The sequence below is a fragment of the Misgurnus anguillicaudatus genome, chromosome 22 (genome assembly GCF_027580225.2).
Source record: "Misgurnus anguillicaudatus chromosome 22, ASM2758022v2, whole genome shotgun sequence".
NCBI classification, from domain to species: domain Eukaryota; kingdom Metazoa; phylum Chordata; class Actinopteri; order Cypriniformes; family Cobitidae; genus Misgurnus; species Misgurnus anguillicaudatus.
In genome coordinates this window covers 32459927-32487586 of record NC_073358.2, presented here as the reverse complement: position 1 = coordinate 32487586, position 27660 = coordinate 32459927, and the positions used below count along the sequence as shown (strand labels likewise).

Here is a 27660-nt window from a genome sequence, read left to right as displayed (position 1 = left end):
ATACAGGTTTAGAACATCATGAGGATGAGAAAATAATGACAGATGAATTTTTGGGTGAAGCATCGCTTTTAACTAGATCCACTCGGACTCCACTGACTCCATAACACACACTTTTGGGGCAGTTTATTGCATTGTCTGTATTTCTACGACTAGTTTTGCTGCACAAGATGGACGCAACGTTTTAACAAATCTTCCTGTAAACACAGTAAAACAATATAACTTATCATAATGGTTTAGGTCTGACATAATCTGGATTGGTAAACTGACAGGGCTTATCCTTCTCTCAGACTAAAATGCCTGTTTGTGCTGTTTGTTGCCCTGACATATCTTAAAATATATAATTGGCACTGTTTTGTCACAAGATGCACATTAGTATTGTTGTTTTTGTAAGGTATGTTTGTACTAAACACTAGCAATAGTCCTGAATTAATTTAAACCCTGTCCGGGAAACTGCCCATAGGTTAACGCCCCATTTGCAGCCCGGCGTGTGGCGAACCACGCCTTTTCCCTTTTCCGTAGCTCCTCCTTTCAGTAGTACTCCGTACTCATTTCCGGTGTAACACGAGGCTCCGCCTGGCAGATCTACCGGCATTTTCGTTGCATCAGCTGTCATTTAGACCGCCAATTCAAAATTGATTGCTTTTAAACTAAATAAAACCTCAAGGATTTATCATCGAAACGCGAGTCAGACCGATTCTTATGAAGGATTTCGTCGATCGCGCTACACGTTTTTGCCACTGTTAAAACATAACGGCGCAGACGCATCGGTGGGACATCCAGCTCATCACTGTAACCGGAGTGCGATCGGTTTTGAGCCTTACTACGAAACATATCACACAGATTGTTGACGTGAATAGGCTCGGGGGAACATATCACTCCTTAATTGTTTGTATCTTATCGTAATGGACATCTGTTCAACATCCTGACTGAAATCGATAGTCGCCGCTCCGAGTGGCACTGCGTGGCAAACCACCGTCCTCGATCACACTCTCTCTGTACTTTCCTTCAGACGACTTGTCGCGCCTTTTATCGTGTCCGGCTATTTCCAGGCGCCACCAGGGTGGATTTGATATGCATCAGCGGGGCTCGTTTGTTTCTCCGTTGCTCAGCGGTGTTTTCTGTCAGTGTCGCACTGAGGAATATCAGGGCTCTGATCCCGGTGGCGGTGGACGGACTCTAAGCTCAGCATATCCCGCAGAATGGCCCTCCGAGCACGGCCATGACGAGTCCTGCGACTCTCCGCATCAATGCGCGGTGTGCGGCGGACCCGAGCAGGAACACAGACTCAAAGTGCTCTTCCAGATTTTGGATGTTAACAGAGACGGAGGCATCTGTGTCAACGATCTGACCATCGGACTGAAGAAGCTGGGCGTTCATAGGACTGAACATGAGCTCATGGTGAGTTTTTGAACTGTATTAGTTGCTTAAACCCTGCTGAAATCATCATATTAAATCTAACAAATTGAATTGTTATATTGGGAATTGTATTGGTTTTTAAAAGGAACTAAAATGGTGATGTCACGTCACATTACCAATAATGTGTTGGGTCCTGTGTTATCTGATCCAGAGTATAAACCATTAATAAACCCAGAACACCCCATATAAAATCATTTTGTACTGGTTTTATTGATAAACCGCTTTTGGTTCATAATGGTATTTTTTTATGAAATCTATTTGAATTTCTACATTGTTTCTAACAGGGAATTAAAGGACACAGACGTGCACTAAAACTATAGTCTTTATGTTAAGATTATTGATCAAACCCTATAAAGAGAGAAATGGGATGCTTTATAGTGGTATGAATTGGTACATAACACCAAAACTATCCCAATTTGTTTATAGAAATGCCTAATAAAACCCATAAGAGCAACTTTAGTTAACATTGCTATTTTATATGGTCCTTTCACAACTGGTGTGTAGGTAAGAAAGACCTAACACCTTTACTAAACCAGCAGCTGATTTGAGTGACATTTGCCTTAACACAATGCCACAAAGGACATCTGCCTTCCCTTTTATTCCTGTGTTTGAAAAGGATTGACATTTTTGCTAAAAGGGATTACTGTTGTTTTCAGGGTGTTTGATGTGGACATACTGCAAAAAAACGTGACTCTGATGGCTTTAATAAGAAAAAGGCAGGTATGGTTTAGTCACCTCATTTAGCTAGAAGGAAAAGACAATATTTAAAACACTGTTTGCCGTTCATTAGGGTTTCAAGGTGTGCTGAAGGATAACCTTACATAGACAAAAGTTGTTGCTAATCCAAATAACATTACAGAGTGTTTCATTGGAATGTTGCATAATCGCATACATGAGATGTGAATCTAGTAGTTGCGCAAAGGAATATATACAAGCCTCTCAGGAATGCAGAGGAACGTAACTAATAAGGACACACAAGAAGATGCAGAGATAGGGAATTAAGAGATCGACAAGCAGCAGCATGCTATGAAACCGAGACCATATAGTATGAATACCATATAGATTTTGATTTAGCACATAAATACCACAACAAATCTTTAATAAACTGTTCAGTTACTCCAGATCAATTAACATGAGCATCATGTATGTCAGGCACTACGTCCCTGTATCATTCATCTGGAATGTGGCCTACTTCTATCTGTAGCCAAATCACGAGACCTGCTGTCATTCATGATTTACCACACAGCGGCTCTCCATCCCCCATCTTCTTCTGTGTAGGGGGAAGGTTGATTAAAGGACAACTTTTATCCCATTCAATTACCATATTTGTTAGCGCTTCGAAACCGCAGACAGAATGGATTTTGTGAATGTGATAGTTTACTTATTGGCTTGTAAAGAACACAAACAGGTTCTGCATATCACATAACAATAAGTTTGTTCTCAGGGTATTCGTTGGGTGACCAGGTATCCTTAAAATCATTTATTGCCAAAAGGGTTGGATATAAAAAATTCTGCATTTCAAGAATTCCTATGTTTGCACATAACAAACCGAAAGTTCCTTTATACTGGGTCAGCTGAGATTTATTGGCAGTGCTCACATTATCCAGCGATTAGATGTTTTAAAGATATGGCTTTTAAAACACGACTGGTGAACCATAGAAAACCATTTGAGTTGCAAAGGGGCAAAAATAACTTACTGGCACTTTAATGCTCATAGACGGATTACACTGGTGGATACCCGAGCTTTATTTGCAAATGCAAATACATGCAAATAGAGCACTGGCGTAGTGAGGTTTCGGTCACAGGACTAGCTACTGTTGCTGCTTCTGTCTGGTGCCAGGAGGTTTGCTATTTCTGCTCCATAAATGCTGAGAAATTGACTGTTTGAGGAACTGTAGATCTTTTTTTATTGTTTTCATGGAAAGCTTTCCATTGAAGGCTTTACGTATAATTGTTTTACAAGCCCTTTCCTAGAACCGCTTTCTCTATAATGTCCTTATCATCTGACTGTTTGATCAAAAGCAAAGAGCAAACATACTATAATGCTGTCCTGTGGTACGAGATACCGATAAAAATTACAGTGATAAAACTTTTTACTTTATGTAAATATGTGTATAGGCATTAATTTTGGGTTATGTCTTTTCTATTTTAATTAAACATGTTTTAGATAAAGCTTAAATAGAGCAACTGGGTGATTCTCGCGAAATTAGACTTATGATGTCTAGGGATGGGATGGTATGAAAATTTCATCATGATTATAGTGCCCAAAGTTATCACGGTTATCAATCATGTTTTTTTTTTTTTTTAAATGAGATGGAAATGTTCAAAAATAACTGATACAGATTTTTTTTTTGAAAATCACAATTTAATATTTCATGTCCCTGAAATTTTTCTGTGGTAAAAAATAAACAAATCTGTCTAATAAGTTTACCATTAATGAATGAATACAATACATTATCCCTTAAATCCCTTCTAAAAACTATGTTGCATATGCGCGCCTGCGTCAAACTGATTCTGGCTGGACAGGATTTACAGCGAGTTTTCAAAATCACGGTAATCAAACACAGTTGTAATAGTAATTAAATTTTAAACGATAATACTAATCGGCAGGACATTTTATCGTGGTTAATCGTGAAACCGGTAATCGTCCCATCCCTATGTGTCATAAACATTTTGATTAAAAAAAGTAAATGCAAAGTATCAAAGAGTATCAAAATAAGAAGCATACAGTTACAAACTCTTCACGTACTATTTTGCACATGATTTCAAATGACATCATACAGACCAATTTTGTTGTTTTTTCCGCATTTAAGGGGAAAATTTTCATTACCGCAACATGTCCATGACTGGAAATATTTATAATTAAAAATTCTAAAAAATAAAAAGCTTCAGTGCATGTTATACTATAAACATTTACAGTAAAGAAACATGTGGTATTTGGTGATCAATGGTAAATATAGAGACAATAATAAGGAATATAAATGTGTCCAAGAAATTTTTTTTCATCCACTTTTTTCAACAACAACAAAAAAATGTTGGAAGGGACATAATTGACTGTGACACTAAAGATGGCTACCAGGTAAGCAGTTCTTATTTTTTCTCTCCAGATAAAAGTTAAAATTTTGTTTGTCATAGTACCTAGACAACTTTTTAGTTTTCATTACCTAAACATGAGTTTGCAAATGCATATATTTAATGTAGTATCATGTTGCGGTAATGATTATTTTTGATAATGATAATCTAAAAATGTAAATAATTCTAGGAAATATATTTTAAATCCTCTAAAAATAATGGTTATAGTAAGTTCAGACCTTAATCTTATATGTGCAAAAATGGCTTCAAGGGCTTTTAAAAAAAATCTGATGCTGGACACCTTCTAAGTGTGGATTTTGAGAGAATCACCCAACTGGATCTTTCTGTGAACATTGAGTGAGACATTCACTTTAATTCTGTCTTTCATCTATGGGTGACAACAGGATAGATCTTATCTTCCTTAAGAGAATTAAACTACTAAAAACTTTTTATCGTCGGTAAGCTGGTCTGTCAATATTTTTAAGACTCGGTTTGAACCTGGTGATATATTTAACAATCCATGACCTTTCAGCTTTATCGGGTCACAGACTGTGAATGAAGGCGATTACATAACTCTTACCCTCTCCTGCTTAAAATTCAGACAGTGACGTCACACCTTCCTCCACATACTGTAGCGCTGTACAGTTCCCACTGAGTACATGTCTATATACTGTGCATCAGGATATTTTCTTAGTGGCTAGCTACCTGTTTACCTTAACCATTTCTCATTGGAACCCTGCTAATATTGAACTTTAATACATCAATTGACCTATCGCTAGGCCCCACTCCCCTTAGTTACCGCTTTAAACTCTGACAAACAAATGGTTGCTAGCGGTTTTACAATGGGAGCTGTCAGTTTAAAAACCTTGTCACAGGATGTTTTTGATATATTTTGGACCACCTCTCATAGAGGAGCATTCTAGTGCGACTTAAATATGACCCAAAGGGATATTAATATAAAGATTTTAATTTTAACAAGATTAATTTGCAAGTGAGGGTTTACATCACAAGGCAAGGGGTTGAATCCTTATGTTACGGTCGTCATGATAACATCAGGATTAACACTGTTCACGCACCGCAGGATAAGATTAAATAAATATACATTTAAACAGTTTAATATGCAGAGGCACTGAACTTTAGCTAACGTTAGCACAAACTATCTAACGTTATCTAAATTACTAGAGGCGAGGCTGTTTTAGTACATATTGATTGCGATTAAATAGGTTTAGGTGACGTTAGCACAGATAAAAGCATTGATCCTTCGACTTAACTTAGAACAAATGTATACATCCTTGTTGATCTGGACATTGTGGCGTTTTGCTCCGTCTTGTTTGGGTTTAGAAAACGGAATAAAATAAATTGTATTGCCCATCCTCCTGAGATACCTGGGATTAGTGTTATAAGTACCCCATGCACATTGTTTTACCATTTGGCAACATAAACACAATAAAATCGATGTAAGTTTATGATTTTACAATGCTTCTCTATGGCGCTGAAACCTGCAGTCTGAGTTCCGGTCCCAGTGCAACTGATACTCAACTGTCATTGGCACATCTGTGTTCGAGGGGTGGGGCTTAGCGATAGGTCAATTGTAATGTTTTTCATGTTGTTTGTAATTTTCTAATCATTTTTGTTATATTTTGGATATATAGAATCCAGGTGCTTCCTCATGTTTATATGTGTTTAGGGCAGTGGTTCTCAACATGCGGCCCCCCTTGTGTACGGTGCATTTCTTTGCCTCCCCCAAAGAGAATTTATGTTTTTCCATCAGACATGACTTTTAGCTCAAACACAGTGTACAGAGCTATTTTCAGGCTTTCATTGGTAAAACTAAAGCGTCTGCTTGGTTTGCGCAAGCTTACTTCACCAATTGCTCTGAAATATCAGAGAAAGCTTTTACATATACATGTACAAAACAATGTGCAGCACGGTTACTAACAACACAAGCGGATGAGTCTGACATAAAATTAGTTGATTCAACTGTACCATAACTTTTTTGTTTGTTTAATTCAAAGTGCGTTAAAACACCGTTTTACGAGATTGTTTCCCTCCCCCAGAGAATCGTCAGTCTTTATTCATTGATGATTGATTCTTTTAACTGGAAGGAGGGACTTCCGTCGCCAGAGTGACCATATTGAGCGTTTTATTGCTCCCTATTCGTTGTAATAGCAGCAACCAGACCGCCTTTCTTCATGCTCATTAATAATGGGTGAATAATTAGTCTCTTTTCACATAATAATTAGAGTAGCAGTATAATTGCACCCTGGAGAACAGGGAAAGCACTACTGTGATTGGCAATTTATTTCATTCTCTTCAGGTGACATGTAGGAGAAAGAGCACACTTTACTGTTTTAAAGTGAAAGTAACAGTGCTTTATGTTATGCAGTTACTATGAAGGCCCATAGAGGGCACACTTTTTCCCAAATTTTATTGCGAATATATGCTTATTATGGCATATAAATAATTGTACGATATACTTTGATGTAAGATAAAGCTAGCTGCAAAATAGGAATCAATTGGTGCTATTCTGGTGTCCGTCAGAAAGAAGGACAAATTATATACTTTTATTTTTAAAGGGCACATTTCACAAGACCTTTTTAAGATGTCAAATAAATCTTTGGTGTATGTACGTGCAGTTTTAGCACAAAATACCATATCGATAATTCATTATAACCTGTTAAAATGGGACGTTTTTGGGTTTTTCATTTTAAATGCAAATGAGTTGATCTCTGCACTAAATGTCAGTGCCGTTGATGGATAGTGCAGATTAAGGGGCGGTATTATCCCCTTCTGACATCACAAGGGGAGCAAAATTTCTATGACCTGTATTTCACATGATTGCAGGGAATGGTTTACCAAAACTAAGTTACTGGGTTGATCTTTTTCACATTTTCTGCGTTGATGGAAGCACCGGGGACCCAATTATAGCACGTAAACATAGAAAAAGTCAGATTTTCACAATATGTCCCCTTTAAATGTGGTACCTCGTCATTAATGAGATCTGCATATTAGTCTTAGGTCTTGCAGTGAAAGACTGGGGAGCAGCTGCAGCAGTCTAATCAATAGATGTGATTTTGCTGACATGAGCTCTATACTCCCATCTACATGTAAAATCCACTGAGGGCAGATGTATTTGTAAAAAAAATGTATGTTCACCTTCTTCTGTCAAGATGCATTTGCACAAAGAAATGTAACCTTGATATGCTTATTTTAATTTTTCGAAACTGACAGAAAAATGTATATATGAGTAAATGATTGAATGCTAAATGTAAAACTTAAGTGTTGCAAATGGGATAATGTGCAGAAATTACCCTTGACGTAAGCAGGGAGATCCTGATTATGGACCAAAAAACAGTCAGCAGAATTTCTTCATTACTGAGTTGGTGAGAGATCACTCCATCCAATAGCTGTATTTCATCCTCTGATTGGCCGTCTGTGTTTTCTGAGAGCAGGGACAAGCAGTGTGGAGTTCTCTGATTGGCTAAGGCACAGCTGCAGTGAGGTTGCAGCTTTTTTCTCTGCATCACTTCTTGCCGGCTATTAGGATGCAGCAAACCCGCAGCAGCTTTTAAGCGTCTACAAACGGTCACACTTCGAACATAGAGATGTCTGATTATTAAAGTCAGATTTATTGTAAGGATTTAATCTTTGTTAGTTTTTCTTGTTTTTAACATCCTGTGTGGGGTGTGACAAGGCTACTTTACATTTCTCTTGCATACTTTCACAAGCATTCTCAGCAAATAACATGTTCTTCTGAAGTCTTTTTTTTGTGAAAATAGTTTTTTTGAGACTTTTTAGAGTAGGTTTGTTGGAACTGGGGTTTTTTGACAGCATTTCGTTTTTACGTAGTCACTGGGTTACTATGGAAACTGTGTTGGAAATGCCCGAGAGCTGAGGAAACTGTGCTTGTGTCCTCATCTGCCCTCATCTTCCCGGCTTCTTCATATATGACTGCCTAAGCAGTTTCTCTTTTCTCATACACAAAAACATTTGCGTCATTCATAGGATGCTCAAGATGTTTGAGTGTTTGTGCTGGATGTTCCGATGATCAAAGACACAAACTTATCCAATTAAAGAACAAGCAGACTTCCGTTATGAAGACCCTGAAGGAAATGTGGTCCTCCTCGTCCCAGTGGATTTTGGGAGACACGGCATGTGAGCAAGGTACCACAGTGCCACCAGATGGACTCCAGGAACAACACGTAGAAGACAACGCATTAAAGGAAGGCCAGAAGAAACAAGGTATACAACTAGATTCAGTCAGTCAAGAAGGGAACAAAGGCACAGAATTCCCAAAGAAAACAACCGTGCTGATTATGGTGGTGCCTCCTAAGGATCCCCAGCAGGTAATGCAAGAAAATTTTAAAGGCACAGTGTTTAATATCTGCTGTTAGAGGTTTGCAAAACAATTACAAAGGCATAGCTTGATGATGCTGTAAAGGAGCTTGGAATGATGGTAGTTGAAGTCTTCACTGCCGATGGAAATCAGTTCAACGGGACTCACGAATCATGCTCATGGATGATGTAATGAAATTTAGTTTTATGATCATTAGATTATAACGTTAGCCAACAGAGTGACTTGATAGAAACAATAACAGCATGTCTTGCTGAATGCTTGTGGTGTTGCGCAGATTTATCGGTGTATGACATGTCAATGTCAAAATGTCAATGTCAAATTTATTTATATAGCACCATTTCTACAACACAGGTTGACCAATGTGCTTTACAACAGAAACACCAAACACTCGCACAATAAGAGATAAAATACTCAAAATAAAGTAAAACACATCAACCAATAAAAAATATTTAAAAAATAATAAAATATATAAAATAAAATATATAAAATATAAAACAAGATAAAAGAAAAGACATAGCACCTCAACCAGATATAAAAGCTTTATCAAACAAGTATGTTTTTAGTCTTGACTTAAAATTTGCCACAGAGGGAGCCAGACTCATAAAGATGGGCAACTTGTTCCAAAGTCTTGGAGAGATGGATGTAAAAGCACGATCGCCCCTACATTTCAGCCTTGTCTTAGGAATAGTCAAGAGTCTCTGATTGGAAGACCGGAGAGATCTTGTGTCACTGCGTTCAATCAGTAGATCAGATATGTAAGAGGGGGCCAGCCCATTTAGCGACTTAAACACTATTAATAAAATTTTAAAATCCACTCTGTAGCGCACAGGCAGCCAATGTAAGGACCGTAATATTGGAGTGATATGCTCCCGTTTATGAGTGTTAGTCAGGAGTCTGGCTGCCGCATTCTGAACCAGTTGTAATCGAGATAGAGCTGTTTGACTAATCCCAGCATACAATGAGTTACAATAGTCTAATCTAGAGGTAATGAATGCATGAATCACCTTCTCAAGATTTTTAAAAGAAAGAAAGGTTTTTGCTTTAGACAGAAGCCGCAGTTGAAAAAAAGAAGATTTGACTACAGTATTTATCTGTCTCTCAAATTTCATATGTTCATCAAATACCACACCCAAATTTTTTACATGTTGCTTAACATATGATGATAATACACCAAAATTTGGATTGGCAATAGTCACAGAATCAGATGGTTTAAAAACAATCATTTCAGTTTTGTCCTCATTGAAATTTAAAAAGTTTAGCGACAACCATTTCTTTATATCACTCAAGCAGGCCATCAGTGCATTCATTCCATCAAAATTCCGTTTTAGCGGCAGATAAACTTGTGTGTCATCCGCATAACAGTGAAAGGACAGCCCATATTTCCTAAAGATGGAACCAAGTGGAAGCATATATAGAGAAAAGAGAATGGGAGCCAGAATGGACCCTTGAGGAACTCCACAAGTTATTGCAGCTTTACTTGAGGTATAATCTCCTAGCTTAACTGAAAAGGTTCTATTTGTGAGATAAGATTTAAACCACTTCAAGGCACTGCCAGTAATGCCTGCACAATATTCCAGTCGATCAATAAGTATTGCATGATCGACTGTATCAAATGCAGCAGTAAGATCTAAAAGCAATAAAACAGCATAGTTGCCTGAGTCACATGTTATCAGTATATCATTTGAAACCTTCAACAATGCAGTTTCAGTAGAATGATGTTTTCTGAACCCAGACTGAAAAACCTCAAAGATCATATTGTCAGCTAAAAAAGATTGCAGTTGATCAAAAACAGTTTTCTCTATAATTTTTGAAATGAAAGACAAATTTGAGATGGGCCTAAAATTTGCTAAAATAGTCGGATCCATGCCCTGTTTTTTAAGCAGAGGGCGAACCGTTGCATGTTTTAGCAACTCTGGAATCGTGCCTATTTGTAAGCATTGATTAATCAGTGACAGTAAATTTGGACCAACCACGTTGATAACTTGTTTAAGAAAAAAAGGGGGCATCACGTCAGCTGGAGAACCTGATGCTTTGAGGTGTTCCACTATTTCTATCAAATAGTTATCTGTAATAGAATTAAAACAATTAAGAACAGCAGTGCATCTGGAAAAAGTTGAGGGGTCAGACAGAGCTGGGTTTATCCCCATTCTTAAATCATGTGTCTTTTGTACAAAAAACTGAAGAAAGTCTTCACATGAAAGCATAGACGCCTCAGTCGTGAATCCAGTGGAGGGGTTGATAGCAGCATTTAAAACATTAAAAAGAGTTCTTGGTTTGTGGCAGTTCTTGTTTATAATGTCAGTGAAATAGATAGATTTAGCTGTTTTCACAGCTTTTTGATAATTAGATAATGAGTCTCTGAACATTTGTAGTGAAACCTGAAGTCTGTCCTTTCTCCATTTTCGCTCAAATTTTCTACAGTTTTGCCTAAGAGAGCGAGTCGAATCATTTAGCCAAGGCTCAGATTTTGGTTTATTGTGTAGTGTCTTTAAAGGTGCCACTTGATCCAGAGCATTAGCACAGGTGGAATTAAACCTGAAGAGAAGCTCTTCAGCACTCAAAACACAGTTAAAATCGTCTGATTGTTGCTTCCCTTCATTAAATGCTGAGCAAAAGGCTTCTCTTGTAGCTGATGTGATATGCCGGGACTGGCGAAATGAAGACACTGGTGTAACAGCATTAAAAAAGGATGGAAACATAAACATAATAGTCTTATGGTCAGAGAAACCATTTTCAAATACCTCTAGGTCACTCAGAGAAAAACCATATGTTAATACTAAATCCAGTGTATGGCCATGCTGATGAGTCGGTACATTGACCTGAAGCGTCAGATCAAAGGCGTTTAATAAGTTAATGAATTCCTTTGCTAAGGAATCTGCTACACAGCAGACATGGACATTAAAATCTCCTACAATCAGGAGTTTATCATGTTTTGGAATGATATCTCCCAAAAAATCGGCAAAGTCTATTAAAAAGTCCGTGTTGGGCTTCGGGGGACGGTAAATCAGTGCAACCAGAACAGAGTCATAAAGCTCCAATGTAAACAACTGAAGTTCAAAACTGTGGTAATCATTTGAAGCCACGGGACGGCAGGACAATATGTCTTTATAATTAGAGGCCAGACCACCACCTCGTCCCGTTGTACGAGGTGAGTTAAAGTACAAACACTTAGACGGAAGCATTTCAGTAAAGGCGCTAATATCCCCAGGAGAAATCCAAGTTTCAGTCAGAAAGAGAAGATCTAGGTGGCGAGCAGAGAAAAAATCATTAATAATGAAAGTCTTGTTCATTACCGATCTGGCATTGATCAAAGCCATCCTTAGCCGCGGTGGGAGTCCTGGAGAAACCACAGACTGTTTTGCCCGAGGCAGCGGCCTAAGATTGCCCGGACAAACTCCTCTACGCAAAGGCCGAGGTGAACGGAAAACCGGGAGCGGCTCCAGCAACGTGGGAAACACAGGGACAATCCAACCGTGTACTGGTTCCAGAGAACGCCAACGGAGGTAGCATTTCCCAGACAGGTCTTTCGCAAAACGCCTCAGTTTAAAACGCGACTCCCCATGGAGTGGCAGGTAGCGTTTTAACTTAACAGCAAGGCCGCTCCGTCTTCCACGTCGTCTCTTACGCCTTCTACACGGCAGAGAACACGGCCACCGGCGTATACAGTCAGGAATCGACATCAGAAAGGGAGGTGGAGCATTGTGAGAGCTGGTGACCGGGTTTTTAAATAACTTAAATGAGATTTCTTCCAAATTTAAAAGAGTGCATCGATCATAGGTTAATACTGGTGAAGCACACTGTGTTAAACATAGTAAAAAATAGGTTAAAACAAACAAACTCAAGACTATACTGGGCGACAGACGGCATGCCAACCACAACGGCGCCATCTTGTCTAATCCTTTTAGATGCATCAGAGTATCAAACTACTTTTGAATTGCTCTCTTGATATCTTGATGTCATACACCAATCGATTGCTGCATAAAATCAATCACACTTAGGAAATCCAAATCTGAGGACTACCCAGATATTACACCACTGACAGGTTTCACAATAAAGGACGTTACACTAGTTAACAATAACATGATATATACATTTATCTGATTACACATTAAGTAGCAAGTGTTTTGTTTTGCCTATTTCAGGGATCGGAAAGTCTTGGAATTTCTAGAATGGAGCTTTTGAATGACTGACAGCCTTTTAGATCAATAAACCGATAACTGCTGGATTTGTAAGAGGCATATAAGATGTGAGCCAATGATATTGCAGTGTGCAGAAGAACAAGCCTCGAAATGGGAGGGATTTATGTTTAACCTAATCCTATGTGTCAGGAATACAGGCAATGCAGTACATAGGGCTTTAGAAAGAGTCTGGAGCTGTGTACATAGTATGTCTTTTCATTAAGTTTTATTTATTTTTAGTATTATTTTATAAGATTTTTGACTGAACATGTTGTGTTTTTACATACCAGTACCCAAAGTAGAACAGACAGAATTTGAATATTTTGAGTCAGATAGTTTACCAGCCGAATTAAAGTCTCTTTTCAAGTTGGGTTTATTTCTCACGTCGGATGAGTTCACCTCGTACAGAAAATGGCGAATGGTAAGTAGTTTGCATTGTGTTAGACAATTAAAAGATTGTGCTTTCTTTTGATTTTGCAATCGCTTTTGGCTACTTCTAATATTAATTTGGTCATTAGTTGACTATAGACGCTTTCATCGGCATGACGTGTGTTGTCGCGGTTACACATCTGGACGGAACTTAACTTCCGGTTTCTGTTTGTTTAATGGTCTGGCTAGCGGCTAAATTTAACTCTGGAACAAATACCTCGTCAAAAATAACAAATATTTTGGTTTCCTAAAGATGAGGAGAAACGGGGATCATGAATCCCTGCTGTGAAGTGTCTGTAGTTAACATTGTATACATAGTACACATTTTATACAGTAATGTTAGCTCAGTGTAGTTTTTGATACGATTTAGGAAAATTGTTGCTGATGAGACACACATTTTACATAGAAACTTTCACCTAATGCCCTCTGGAAAACGTTATAGAGTCCCATTGTGTAAGTCTAACCGTCTTAAAAACTCATTTGTTCCCTCTGCAATTAAAATGCTGAATAGACCCCTTCACGGTTCACGTCACAGGCTGTTTCCACTGCGCATGTCGGGGTCAGAAAAGTAATTACAGCAGAGTGAGTTGCGTATTATTCGGTATCGTCAAAAATGCCTACTTACGTCGTGGGCTGTGAAAATCGCATCAGGTCTTCCGTTAAGTTTTCGCGATTCCTGCAGAATCTCAAAAACAAAAAAATGAAACATTTGCGTCTGCAAGCAATTAACGTGCAGACTGGGACAATGCAAATATCAAAGAGGCTTGTGTTTGTAGTGCTCACTTCATTTCAGGTAAGTCATAATTTTTCAGCCCTGTTAGATTAAATTATAAAGCCTAAATGTTATGAACAGTTCGACCCCGTGCTGCGCGCGCACCCGATAGTCATTCAATGTTTACAAACCTTGAAGGGGTCTATAGGGACAAAATAAATTTTTAAAACACGTTTTAGAGATTGCGTATGCGGTAACTAGTGTTATTTTTGTGTGGATTTTGGTGTATATTGTAATTGGGTATTTAACCCGGTGTGTTCATTGTATGTTTTTGTATGGTTACATATGTTCACACTGGCTGTGTTTTTGATGTCCAAGACAAATTTCTCAGAAATGAGACAATAAAGTAAAAAAAAGTAAAAAAAAGTAAGATTTAAACTAAGGTAGTCTACTTTGTTTATTTAGCTTGATATCAGAAATAATCTACTATAAGACTCTGTTGTTATTGATTTTTTTGCAGGAGTTTACCGGAAATTACGTTTGTTCCGCTAAAGCAGTTTGTTGCTGCTGAAAACCTGTATATAGTATAATAAAATTTAAATTGATACACCACAGTTTTTCAGTATTTTACTATGTTCTTACCTCAGCTTAGCCAAATTAATACATACCTATCTTTTTTCAATGCGTGCACTTAATCTTTGTACAGCTCGTCGTGAATGTGTTAGCATTTAGCCTAGCCTCATTCATTCCTACCATACGAGTAAGTGTGATGGCACAAATTAAAAAGTGCCGATTTTCTAAGAGGATAAAAAATTGGCACATTTTATTTTGTGCCATCATACTTACTCGTGTAACTACTCATGTAACAGTCTTTAAATAGAGAAAACATGGAAGTGTTTGGTGGCTTCTGAATGCATCCCTGTTTGGATCCTGGGGAGTGAATGGGGCTGGGCTAAATGCTAACACATTCACAAAGCAATGTACAAGGATTAAGTGCACACATTGAAAAAAGATAGGTATGTATTAATTCATCTAAGTTGAGGTAAGAACATAGTAAAATATTGAAAAACGGTGATGTTTCCCGTTAAGGATCATTATTTTAGATTACCAAGGTTCTTGCCTGTTAGGGACTCAATTTATGACCAGCCTTAAATTGTATGTATAAATAAATAAATTAATCCAGATTATATGACTTCCGAGAGTGTTCAAACTGGCTAACCGTATTGCTCATGTCATGTTTTTCATTCCAGTCTTTTTGTATTCAAATGCAACTTACAGATGAGAAAATTCACATCTAATTTTATGACACTCGTGTTATCAGTGCTCATCGCATGTTACATCCAATTTTAAGATTACTAAAACCTCTGTAACCGACTTACTTTTACCTTAGTTTGAGCCAGTAAATTTGTCAGATATGGGTATAAAGATTTTACATGTACAATACCTTAGTTGCTACTTTTCATGTGCTTTGTTTTGTATCTGACAGACCTGTGAACATCATTTAGGATTTCATAAATCACAGCATAAAGCAGGTTATAGATAGCACTGTGTTATTTGCATCTAATCCAGACACTGTAATAGTTCAACCGCAGACTTGTTGGCCCTGACAGTGAAAACAAAATAGGTCTTTGGTTTGAGGTTGTAAGCATTCTGAAGTTTTATATCTGTGATAATGGTCAGATATGGGAGTTATAAGTCAAATGATCACTTTTAATTGTAGTAAATATTAAAGGCGTTTTTTGTATTATAACTCATATGTGAATGTTATGTTACTCGGCACTGATTCATTAAAAAATGCTGATCACACTGGGTGGGGGATTTTTATCATAATTATTATGCACAGACCAGTATTTTTGTTACAAATCCTATGAGCTATGCACGTTGTAAAAGGTCAGTCAGACACGTTTCAAGGTATCTTGCAATACTTAAGCCAAAAAAATGTTGTTTCTCGTCTGCAAGTTAATGATTAATTTTTCTTTTCCGTCTCCATCCATTACCTTTAATTATGTGCTGCTCAATGGTTCAAACAGCCTGTTTCATAAATGTTAAACATGGTCACAATGAGCCGTTTGAAGTTGATGTTCATGAGAGTTCACTATGGGTCCTTTCAATACTTCCCTATTCAAATAAAGAACATATGTCTGTCTGTAGTGTCCATTAGCTCAACACCCTGAAAATAACACGCTTACTGACCTCAAAACACCTAACAATGTTATTTCTGGATGTCTTCGCTAATGTATTGTGTTTGTGTATGCTTTGCAGAAAGTTGTCAAGGCTGGAGACAAGGACCTGGATGGTCAGTTGGACTTTGAAGAGTTTGTGCACTACCTGAGGGACCACGAGAAAAAACTGAGACTGGTCTTCAAGAGTCTAGACAAAAAGAATGATGGTAAGAAGTGTAGTTTTTCAACATATTGCAAACATGTCTGAACTAAAAGAATATGTTTGTATTGAAAACTTAGGATTTCCTCAGGAGATGTGCGGTGTTACGGAAAGTTATAGCAAAAAACATTATAATTTTTAAGATTCGTTCACACCTTTTGTTTAATTTTAATGGAAAACAAGGGAAAGTGACGACTTTCAAATGGCCAGTATTTTGTTATTCTTGAACCCATAAACATGGTCTTGGTGTTATTTTAAAGGATTTTTCAAGCTCATTCAATGAAAGTTCTGCGCATTATGAATATTAATCAGCAAACATGGATGAGGAGAGACCGATTACACGATAAAAGCACAAATATATAACAAATCCCTCAAGTTGCACAACGAAACCTATAAAAATCAGAGAGATTCATCTCTATATGTGTATGTGCTCCAGTCCTCAGCTGCACTGTGAGAGGGTGCACAAACAGAGAAAAACTGTTATGATTGGCTGTTTTGTGATTGCGTCACGCCACACCCTTTTTTCAAGTTCAGTATGGACAGACATTGCGAAATGCTAATTACTAGAATCATAACGCGTCACGTCTAGTAATGACATGGTGTAATACATTTTGTTCCTGTGAGAATGGGATTTGAGGTTGGAATTAAATCACATAAAAGATTTTTATAGAAAAGTAAGCACCCGTCAACGTTCCTCATATTTTTCTGGTGACTTAATGTGAGGAACATTCAAGATAATGTTTGTGACGCCACATGGTGTTCTTGTAGGAAAGCTGGGTAATTCAAGGCAAATGTTTGCAGATGCTAAAGTGTTTGTTAAAGTTGCTAATCTGGTGTTTATCTACGTAGGTCGCATAGATTCACAAGAGATCATGCAGTCATTGAGAGATCTTGGGGTTCATATATCTGAAGAACAGGCTGAAAAGATCCTAAAGAGGTGAAATCTTGTTCACTTTCTCAACTCTCTATTAACCCTTCTCTTTAGTATCAATAGGGTTTTGCATTGAATCCACTGCATTGTGTTCATCCCACTTGCTCAGGGCCATAATGTGGTTTCCATGTTGTGTTTGTGTGTGTTTGTTAAAGTTAAAATGAATGTATAATTACAGCACTTTAAACAATATATCAGGGGAATTTTTGAAATGGTTTAAATTAAAACGTGTAGTCTATGTTACTCAGGGTAAGATGTCTTGGAGGACAAGTTCGGTGTTTTGCACTTGAAGCCCTAAAACAGGGCTTTGGGTGTAAAATACCGAACTTGTCCTTTAAAGGGTGCCCCGCCTATAAAGACATGTATGGCTTAATGGATTTAAACTGAGATTGGCTATATAAATTCCTTTATTAAAGGAAAACACCACCGTTTTTCAATATTTTACTATTACCTCAACTTGATGAATTAATACATTCCTATCTTTTTTCAATGCGTGCACTTTTAATCTTTGTACTGTGATTGTGAATGCGTTAGCATTCAGCCCAGCCCCACTCATTCCTATGGCTCCAATCAGGGATGAATTTAGAAGCCACCAAACACTTCCATGTTTTTCCTATTTAAAGACTGTTAGATGAGTAGTTACATGAGTAAGTATGGTGGCACAAAATAAAACGTTTGTTTGGAGCCATAGGAATGAATGGGGCTAGGCTAAATGTTAACACATTCACGAATGTGCTGTACAAAGATTAAAAGTGCATGCTTTAAAAAAAGATAGGTATGTATTAATTCATCCAAGTTGAGGTAAGAACATAGTAAAATATTTTAAAAAGTGGTGTTTTCCTTTAAAGCCAGGATCACAATTTGAGATGTGTTTGTTGCCACAATTTTAGTCGCATAAGGCATTTATGGCGTGCTACACAGCATATAAATGAATACAGACGGAGTACCTTTTAAAAGTCTTGAGTTCTGTTGGTGTTTGTACTGTTAGTGTGTCTGTGACTGTCTTTTCTTGTACAGTGTGTCTCTTCTGCTCTTTATCACTCTTTCCTTCTTGTGATCCTCCGCTCTCTCTTTCTTATCAGAATAAGGAGGGGTCATAATTTGGCCCCTATAATATAGTAAGTAGTGATCTTCTCCCTGCATGCTTGGTTTGCTTTTGTTTATGTTTCATCTGCAGTTTCATCCGTGCCGTTTCATTTTGCATTTTAATGGGTATTACCCAGTGCCGGCCTGAGCCTCTTGGGGGCCCTAAGCAGAATGTGTTTGGGGGCCCCCCTCCCACCACGCGGACACAAATGTCACGCTCTAATGTTACATTATAAATGAATACAGTGAGGTTAAATAATGAAAAAAATCTATACTTAAATAAAATACTTTATTCTTCAATGTGTCATGTCATATTAAACCTCATCTGCTGCATCATCAGCTGTGGAGGCACTGACACTTGATGACACATCAGGGGCGGGTAGAGTTGGTTGTGCTCCAAAGTACTTCAACAGTGTTCCTGAAAAAAATAGCATTGGATAAGTGCATAGTTGATCGAGCAGAATGAGTTTATTTTGCTAATTTTTCATTACTTACACAACAAGCAATAAATAAATAAATATGAGGATAGCACTGTTACATCACTACCCACCATATAAATAAGATTGAAGTCTATTTTCATCACAGAAATCTCCCTACCCAACATGGTATTGGTACATATTCTCATAAAGTCCAATACCATCTCTTACCAAAGATCTTAGACAGAGAGCGCATGTGCTTGGCCTATGAAGCTGGAACGTTACCGATGTTCGTTCACTTCAACACATACAGCAATGCTATAGGGGTGTGATGGATCACAAAACTCACGGTTCGGATCACATTATGTTTTTTGAGGCACAGATCTGATCATTTTTCGGATCAGCAGAATAAGGGGTTGGAAAAACTAATCAAAAAATGAGGAAATTACTTACAAACATTTATAAAAAAAAAAAGTTGCACATTAAGTAAGGGCTAAAATCAGCATTAGGTACAGAAATCAAATCAAATGAATCATAACACTTTATTGTATGAATTAAATATAATTATTCTTTTTTAGAGCTACAGAAGTGATTTTCTCTTTGTCTTGGAAGGTTTGATTAACATTAATGACACAGACTTAAGTAGGTTAATTAAGGTACTGTCTCTTTAAGAGAAGCACGGACCTGGTTTCTGCCTCAACTATACATAAACCGTCCAAAGACATAAACAAATGTTTTTATTGGAAAAGAGTTCTGTGGAGATCATTTTGTTTGTATGTGCCCTGTCAAGAACAGAAAGATTTTATGTTCGTCTCTCCATGTGTGCCCTACTAAGTGCACTTATACGCGGCGCGCTCACACAGACGGAAATACAGACGGCGGAGCATAAAACCGTTATGTTGTTTTCAGTGCTCTATTCCTCAAATATACAGTATGTTAATGGACTACAGTATGACACAAAATAGCGTAACTCTCTCTAAAGTTTAAACATCAAGTGTTAGTGTTCTGATCTCTGAAGGGAGCTGGGCTGGACAATTTAAACCGCATGGGCATGCAGAATACTGCTCACTTTAGCGCCTTTTTGCGGGATAAATTGTTTAAAATCACTTGAAATGTTAACTTTTGCAAGCCTTTGAAACACGTGCAAATGATAAACTTTCACTATTTAAGCGCATGCGAGCCGAACCGTGGGTCGATCATGGTCACGGATTAACGTCGATCTGTCACACCACTAACACAAATTAAACATACTGTATATAATCATGCAAACATACCTTTATCTTGCTCTTTTTTCTCATCCTCGGTCCTTCTCTTTGTTCTCTTTTCGGCCCCAGAGGGATATATCCTTTTTTGTGACATGTCAAACGGCTCATCATTGTTTACAGTGAGTGACGACGTCGTGCACTTGCGCACCGACGCGCAGGTGGCGCAGGTGTCTATGTTGCGCCTGACTAAAACGCTAGCACTGCAGACACATTGTCTGCAAATCAAAATTTTCTTGTCTTTAATTATTAATTTATAAATTCGTATTCATTCATTCGTCCATTTATATTACCTGTTTAAGTTATTTAATTGTATAAAAAAAATTAAAAAACGATTGGGGCGGGGGCCCCCTGGTGGCCAGCGGGGCCCTAAGCAGCCGCTTGGTTCGCTTATGCCTCGGGCCGGCCCTGGTATTTCCCTCCTTCTTAAAAGCAGATTTGGCGATGTTAGATAAAATTCTGGAACATTCTGGAAATATGTTGTTGGGTTTTTTGCATGCGAATGGTTTTGAAATATTTTCTTATTTCTTTATTATTTTTGGAAGAGGTTGTGCAAGTCTTACATTGCAGTTTTCGGTAACACTTTACAATAAGGTAAGGTTGTATTTGTTAACATTGGTAAATGTATTACCTAACATGAATTTACTGCATTTATTAATCCTTGTTAATGTTTGTTAATGCCATTGATGTTAGTTCATGGTGCATTAAGTAATATTAACACATTTTTATGTATTAGTATTTTATTAGTAAATGGTAAAAAAAATAACATGAACTAAGATTAGTAAATGCTGTAGATGGATTGTTCATTGTTAATTCATGTTAGATAATGCATAAACTAATGTTAGCTAATACAACTGTATTGTAAAGTGTACACATTTTTCTTATCGAAATACTTAAAAATTTAGAAACTGAAGTTGGTCTTATCATTTTAAATAAGCCTCCTCTACCCAGAGCCAAAGCGTTGCCTGCAAGAAATTGAAAAATTTATTTAGTTTCAGTATCTGTTTGTCTTTTTCTCTCACCAGTATGGATAAAAACGGCACAATGACCATTGACTGGAATGAATGGAGAGATTACCATCTCCTTCATCCTGCTGAAAACATCCCTGAGATCATCCTCTACTGGAAACACTCGACGGTAAAAATAATAAACCTCCTGCTATGTGTATTACGTCTTACAGTGTCTTACAGAGTTTCCACCCATGTTGTTTTTGGAGCGATTGTCTATCGTACATCCTTGAAGGTGAATATGGTGCTTTTTAAAAGTTGTCACAGACAGTAAAGCCTTTGCAGACCTTATAGGAAGTTCTAAATACATCTCATTAAAACTGGACATGTAGTTCAGGCTAAACTCTTATAATCTGATTATGAGATAAGGAGCATCAAAGTTTGATTTCACTTCTTGATTTCAGTCCACTACTCAGTCAATATTAAAGATATTAAGGTTATATTTTTACAGAATGTTCTTTACGTTGTATAGCGTAATTTTAGGTAGACAAAAGGAAATGGCTTTATGTGTGTTTTCACAGACTGGCTCACATACTTGATCATAGCACTTGTCATTCAGTCCAACTGAGCCCTTAAGGTAAATTTGCTTAAATTAGTCTAGAGAGGGAACAAAGGTGATCCACTTAAACGGATTAACAGTTTGTTGACGTCATTATCGTAATGGTCTTTCAACGTGGTTTCACAGGACACCTCAGGAATTATGTCTGTAACTGTACTATGTAGGTGAACAGACAAAGTCGTTTGTTATTTGTGATGTGAATATATCTGTTTTGTCTGGGAAACCTGTATTTATGACTATCAATTCAATTTTATTTATATAGCGCTTTTCACAATAGTTAATTGTTTCAAAGCAGCTTTACATTAATAGAAACAGTGAAAAGCACAGAAAAGCGACAGATAGCACAACATAATACACGATAGCATAAGCAGTTAAATTTGCTGCGGCTATGACTCAACATTATAAGCGAGCGTATTACTAATGTAATGTCTAGAAGAGGAAGCTAAATTAAGCCCAAGAAGGCTGCCTCCCCGGGTTAAAAAACCCCTAGGAGAAAAAAACCTGGGCTTTTAGCCGAGGATATAAAAAAAGTCCTAGGAGGGAAAAACCCTTGGGATATATATATATATATATATATATATACACACATATATTATAATTGTATACTACATTGTGTACGCTGATGCTGCAAAACCTACTGTGTGTTTGGTAGTGTTTGGCATAGTAAGATTGTCCTATCGTCAGCCTGTGAGATCGCTGATACATAATAGTATCGGGAGTTGGGGGAATAGTTTCCTTATTTATGAAAAGCCACTACAAAAAACAAAAGCTGCTTTACTTTAAAGGGAAACTCCACTTTTATTCTGGTGTAATAATCAAGGACTTTGCCTCCGTAACATGGCTGCAAGAGGCGCAATGGTATTACGCAGTGTCCAAAAATAGTCCCCTGCTATTGAAAGTAACCAAGGGGACTATTTTCGAGCCTGCGTAATATCACTACACCTGCTGAAGCCATGTTACGACAGCAAGGCCTTGATAATTACGCCAGAATAAGAGTATAGTTCCTAGCCATATCTGCATAGAAAATCACAACTTTTAATTTTCTGTCGGTCTTAGTACACAATGTAACTACAGAAGAGTCAAGTTTTGAATTGGAAAAATATCGAAACTCTTTGGTTATTTTTTAGCGTGATGCTAATGGTCTAATCAGATTCAATGGATTATGCTAAGCTATGCTAAAAGTGCTACCGCCACACACGGAGATCATCTGAATGTACTTCAAAACGGTACAAATCAAATGTTTAACTCTAGGGGAGCTGGAAAATGAGCATATTTTCAAAAAATGTGGATTGTCCCTTTAAGGGAAGCTGGCAACACTGTCATGAGCGCAACCACCTTCAACATGATAATGATGTAAATCCAAGCATTTCATTGATGCCCGTGCAGACTATAAATTACTTTGATAATATAATAATAATATCATCTATCAGCACAACCCTACTATATGTTTATGTAAAGCATAATACTAAAAATAGATCTAACCAATCATTTCCTCTGTACAGATATTTGACGTGGGTGAAAGTATGATGGTCCCTGATGAGTTTACAGCAGAGGAGAAGAAAACGGGCATGTGGTGGCGACACCTGGTAGCAGGAGGTGGAGCAGGTGCCGTCTCTCGCACCTGTACCGCACCTCTGGACCGCCTTAAAGTGCTTATGCAGGTATGAAACAAAGTTACCCAAATAATGCAGGATAAAAAAACTGTGAAAAGCATATTTTTACTGTTGAATGTTATGCATTTAGTGAGGTCTGTCTGATCAGTAGGATTTAGCTGTGCGAGCTTTATAACATCACACCACACATCAACGCATTTGTTATGCAAAAACCTTGAAATAATCATTTGGTTATAAGTAACACAAATCCAAAATGGTTCACGATCCAGGTTGGTGGCCTGAAGTTTTAGTTTGAAGTTCCAGTAGAGGTGCTACATGAAGTGATCGCGCATTTCCCTTTTACCGTTGTGCTCTGTATAAAGGTACTTCAATGGTACTGGAATACATAAGGGCAATATGCTTTAGATAATGCCTCAGTGAGATGAACATTTTGCATTTAAAGTCAATGTTTCATTGAACAATATAAAATGGTGTTTCCAGGTTCACGCGTCACGCAGCAACTCCATGGGAATCTTCGGAGGATTCACCCAAATGATCCACGAGGGTGGATTACGATCGCTGTGGCGAGGGAACGGCATGAATGTTTTGAAGATCGCACCTGAATCTGCCCTCAAGTTCATGGCGTATGAGCAGGTAGTTTGTTCAAAGCTTTTTTGGAACTTACTATACTATACTTAAACTTTAATATAGGCAAATATAGGGGCGGTTCCCTAGACAGGGATTAGACTAGTCCTAGACTAAAATAAATGTAAGAGCTGTCCAAACTGAAAACACCTTGCACTGAGATATCTTAATTTACGATCAATGCCATTTGTTTTGCTTAAAAATGCACACAAGTAATGTTTTTAGTAAGGCATGTTTGTTCAAACTAGTTATATTTCCTAATTAAACTAAGCTCTAGTTACGGCTTTAGCTAATCCCTGTCCGAGAAACCACCCCTTAGTGTTAAAGGGATAGTTCACCTAAAAATTCTAATTTTGCTCTGCTGAATATGAATAAAGACATTTTGAAAATGTTTGTGAGCAAGCAGATCTGGGGCACCATTGACTTACATAACAGGAGAAACGAATACTATGGAAGTCAATAGTGCTCCAGACCTGTTTGCTTACAAACATTTTTCAAAAATGTTTATTAATTTGTGTTCAGCAGAACAAAGAAATCTTTGTGAGGAAATAATGACAAAATGTATATTTTCGGGTGAACTGTCCCTTTAATGCCTAACAATATGCTAAATTATTAAATGGACGCTCCACTTTTTTAGAAAAAATATGCTAATTTTCCAGCTCCCCTAGAGTTAAACATTTGATTCTTACCATTTTGGGATCCATTCAGCCGATCTCCGGATCTGGCGCTACCACTTTTAGCATAGCTTAGCATAATCCATTGAATCTGATTGGACCATTAGCATCATGCTAAATAATAACCAAAGAGTTTCGATATTTTTCCTATTTAAAACTGTTCTGTAGTTGCATCGTGTACTAAGACCGACAGAAAATTAAAAGTTGTGATTTTTTTTACACAGTGCCCGAAAATAGTCCCCTGCTATTGAAAGATACTAAGGGGACTATTTTCGGCTGCTACGTAATATCATTGCGCCTCCTCTATGTAAGTCTGTGATTATTACGCCAGAATGAGAGTATAGTTCCTGTTTTATGTGTTTGTGGTTGTGTATAGTGTAGACTGAGATCTTTTTTTAAAATGCCATTTTAAAAAACGAAAATGCTTTCGTGCAAAGCACTTAAACTAAAAATGTGCTCTAAACTTAATTTGCCTTTTTTGTTCAGATAAAGCGTCTGATTGGTAGTAATCAAGAGACATTAGGGATCCTGGAGAGATTTGTTGCTGGATCTCTAGCAGGAGCTTTTGCTCAGAGCAGCATCTACCCAATGGAGGTTAAAACAACCTTTCCTTTCTGTGCTTTACATAATTATTAATCTTAACCTTTAACCAGACTTTACTATAAAGACCAGTCTTTGATCCATAACATACTATTTTTTTATTATTTTTAATACCTAACTGCTATCTCAGAAATTTTAATAAGGTTTTATAAGTATTATCCACGGAGCTGAAACAAAGCGTGTGTTTTTTTTACAAGGTTATAAAAACTCGGCTTGCACTGGGAAGGACGGGTCAATTCGATGGTATCGCGGACTGTGCTAAACATATATTTAAAGGGGAGGGTGTGGCAGCCTTCTACAAGGGTTATATTCCCAATATGTTGGGTATCATCCCTTACGCTGGAATCGACCTGGCAGTTTATGAGGTAAACTACTTTAATACAAAATTATTACATGTATGTCTAGCAACACAAGGCTACAACACATTTCCTTCAAATTCAAATAATAGCATGTTTAAGAAAGATACATGACTCTGTCTGTGAAAATAAGTAAGGTTATAGTTTAGGTTAAAGTAAGGTAAAATAAGTAAATACGTTTTTTTTTGTTCCAAATATGCATGTTATAATAAAAAACTAAAAGTCTTATTTGTGTCTGTAGACGCTCAAGAATTCATGGCTGCAGAGGTTTGCTACAGACAGTGCAGATCCAGGTGTATTTGTGCTGCTAGCCTGTGGTACAATGTCTAGTACATGTGGACAGTTAGCAAGCTACCCATTAGCCTTAGTGAGGACACGTATGCAAGCTCAAGGTAAGTCGCTTAACTCTCTCAACTATGTTATTTAAAGGCTTAGTATAGCTTTCTTACTTTTTACTGTAATAGTATTGCTATGTGATTGTGTTTACTGCTGCAAGTTATAAGTGTTCAATTTGCTAACTTTTATTTACATTTGTACAATTCATGTTTTTTTTCTCTGAATGTGGTTATAGCATCAGTGGAAGGCAGCCCTCAGATGACTATGTGCGGTCTCTTCAGACACATTGTACGGACAGAGGGTGCTATTGGACTCTATAGAGGCTTGGCACCTAATTTTATGAAAGTCATTCCTGCTGTCAGCATAAGCTACGTGGTGTACGAGAACTTAAAAATCACCCTCGGCGTCCAGTCCCGGTGAGAGGAATCCGAAGACTGTTAAATCCGTAATGGTATCCGTTTATCTTTTCCAAGTGTCTTTTGGACCAGAAAAATATTTTGTCCAAGGGGGCCGGTTTGCACTCGAAAGGAATCATAACATCAGTTGGCCACTCTTGCATGCTGGAAGAAGGAAACCTACCTTTCTATCTCATCAGTGAATGGAAGAGGAACTGAAATATATACGAAGAGAAATATTAAATGCATAGCTCCCCTAAAAATGAAAGTTCATGTACTCAGAAATACTATTGTTCAAAGTATACTGCCCCATATTACTTTTTTCACAGTAGGCAATAAGTCAGGGACATACAACCTCAGCTCCCATTTTCTTTTACTGTAAGAAGAAAAATGCAATGAAAACAAATGTTGATTCAGGTTGTCAGTCCCCACTGAGTGAATTAATAATGACAACATTTTCAGTTAAGTAATCGTTGTCAGAACTGGATCACAAAACCCCTAATATCATGTGAAAGAGTTAGGTTTCTTGTTTATATTAGATTTCAGTATGGATCAATATACTTTGAAGGAAAGAATGATCCAGACATTTAACAATGCCAGAACGGCTAAAGAGTTTAGTGGAGAAAGTCAATAACTGCATTCATTCGTTCATTTCAATGACACAACTGGAATTATATGCACTAAAGTCTTTGATAGATATGGCTCTAATGATACAGGACTGACAACTTTAATTTACAAAATCATCATTCCACTGGATGGCAGTGTTCAGTAGAAAGGGCTTGATCAGCAGGACAGACTCCTTTTTTAGACATTTATGTTATAAAATCACCCAAAATTTCATACAGAATTTATTCTTTTTTATTATTGATTTTTTTCATCGACATCCTAATATTAGACATCTTAAAATGAAGTGTGTTTGCGTGCGTGTGTATGCATGTGTGTCGAGGAGAATGTAGGGAAATGTTTAAATAATCTTGTTTTAGAATTGCAAGTGTTATACATCAAATGGTCCAAAAGGAACATTGTTTAGCTTTTCAATGTTATTTCAGCTTTTCAACGTAATTTATTTTTTTTGTATATTGTTTTTTTTAGGTTATTTAATATTCATTGATAAGTTCACTGTAACAACACTACATTTACACACTCCTCATGTTTACCGACAATTCATTTTGTGTTAACAGAAATGTTGTACTTATTACCATGATTGTTCAAGTTTAAATGGACAAGTTCACTTTTAAATCAGTTGTGAATCAAG

At 37.3% G+C, this 27660-nt stretch overlaps 1 protein-coding gene across 5 annotated transcripts; it reads left to right on the top strand.

The window, feature by feature from the left end:
- The first annotated feature begins 514 nt into the window (after positions 1-514).
- Positions 515-27660, top strand: slc25a25b (solute carrier family 25 member 25b). Of its 5 annotated transcripts, none has more exons than XM_055199457.2 (11): positions 515-1398; positions 16427-16553; positions 17396-17483; positions 18560-18595; positions 21267-21378; positions 23310-23468; positions 23901-24053; positions 25205-25312; positions 25516-25683; positions 25916-26066; positions 26246-27660. In XM_055199457.2, exons 1-11 carry the CDS (start codon positions 1072-1074, stop codon positions 26428-26430), a joined length of 1614 nt encoding a protein of 537 aa, XP_055055432.2. In that variant the 5' UTR covers positions 515-1071; the 3' UTR covers positions 26431-27660. The 5 variants fall into 5 exon arrangements, with proteins under 5 accessions (XP_055055432.2, XP_055055433.2, XP_073717300.1 ...); XM_055199461.2 differs by lacking the exon at positions 515-1398 and adding an exon at positions 13239-13444; XM_055199458.2 differs by lacking the exon at positions 18560-18595 and having other exon boundaries at positions 518-1398.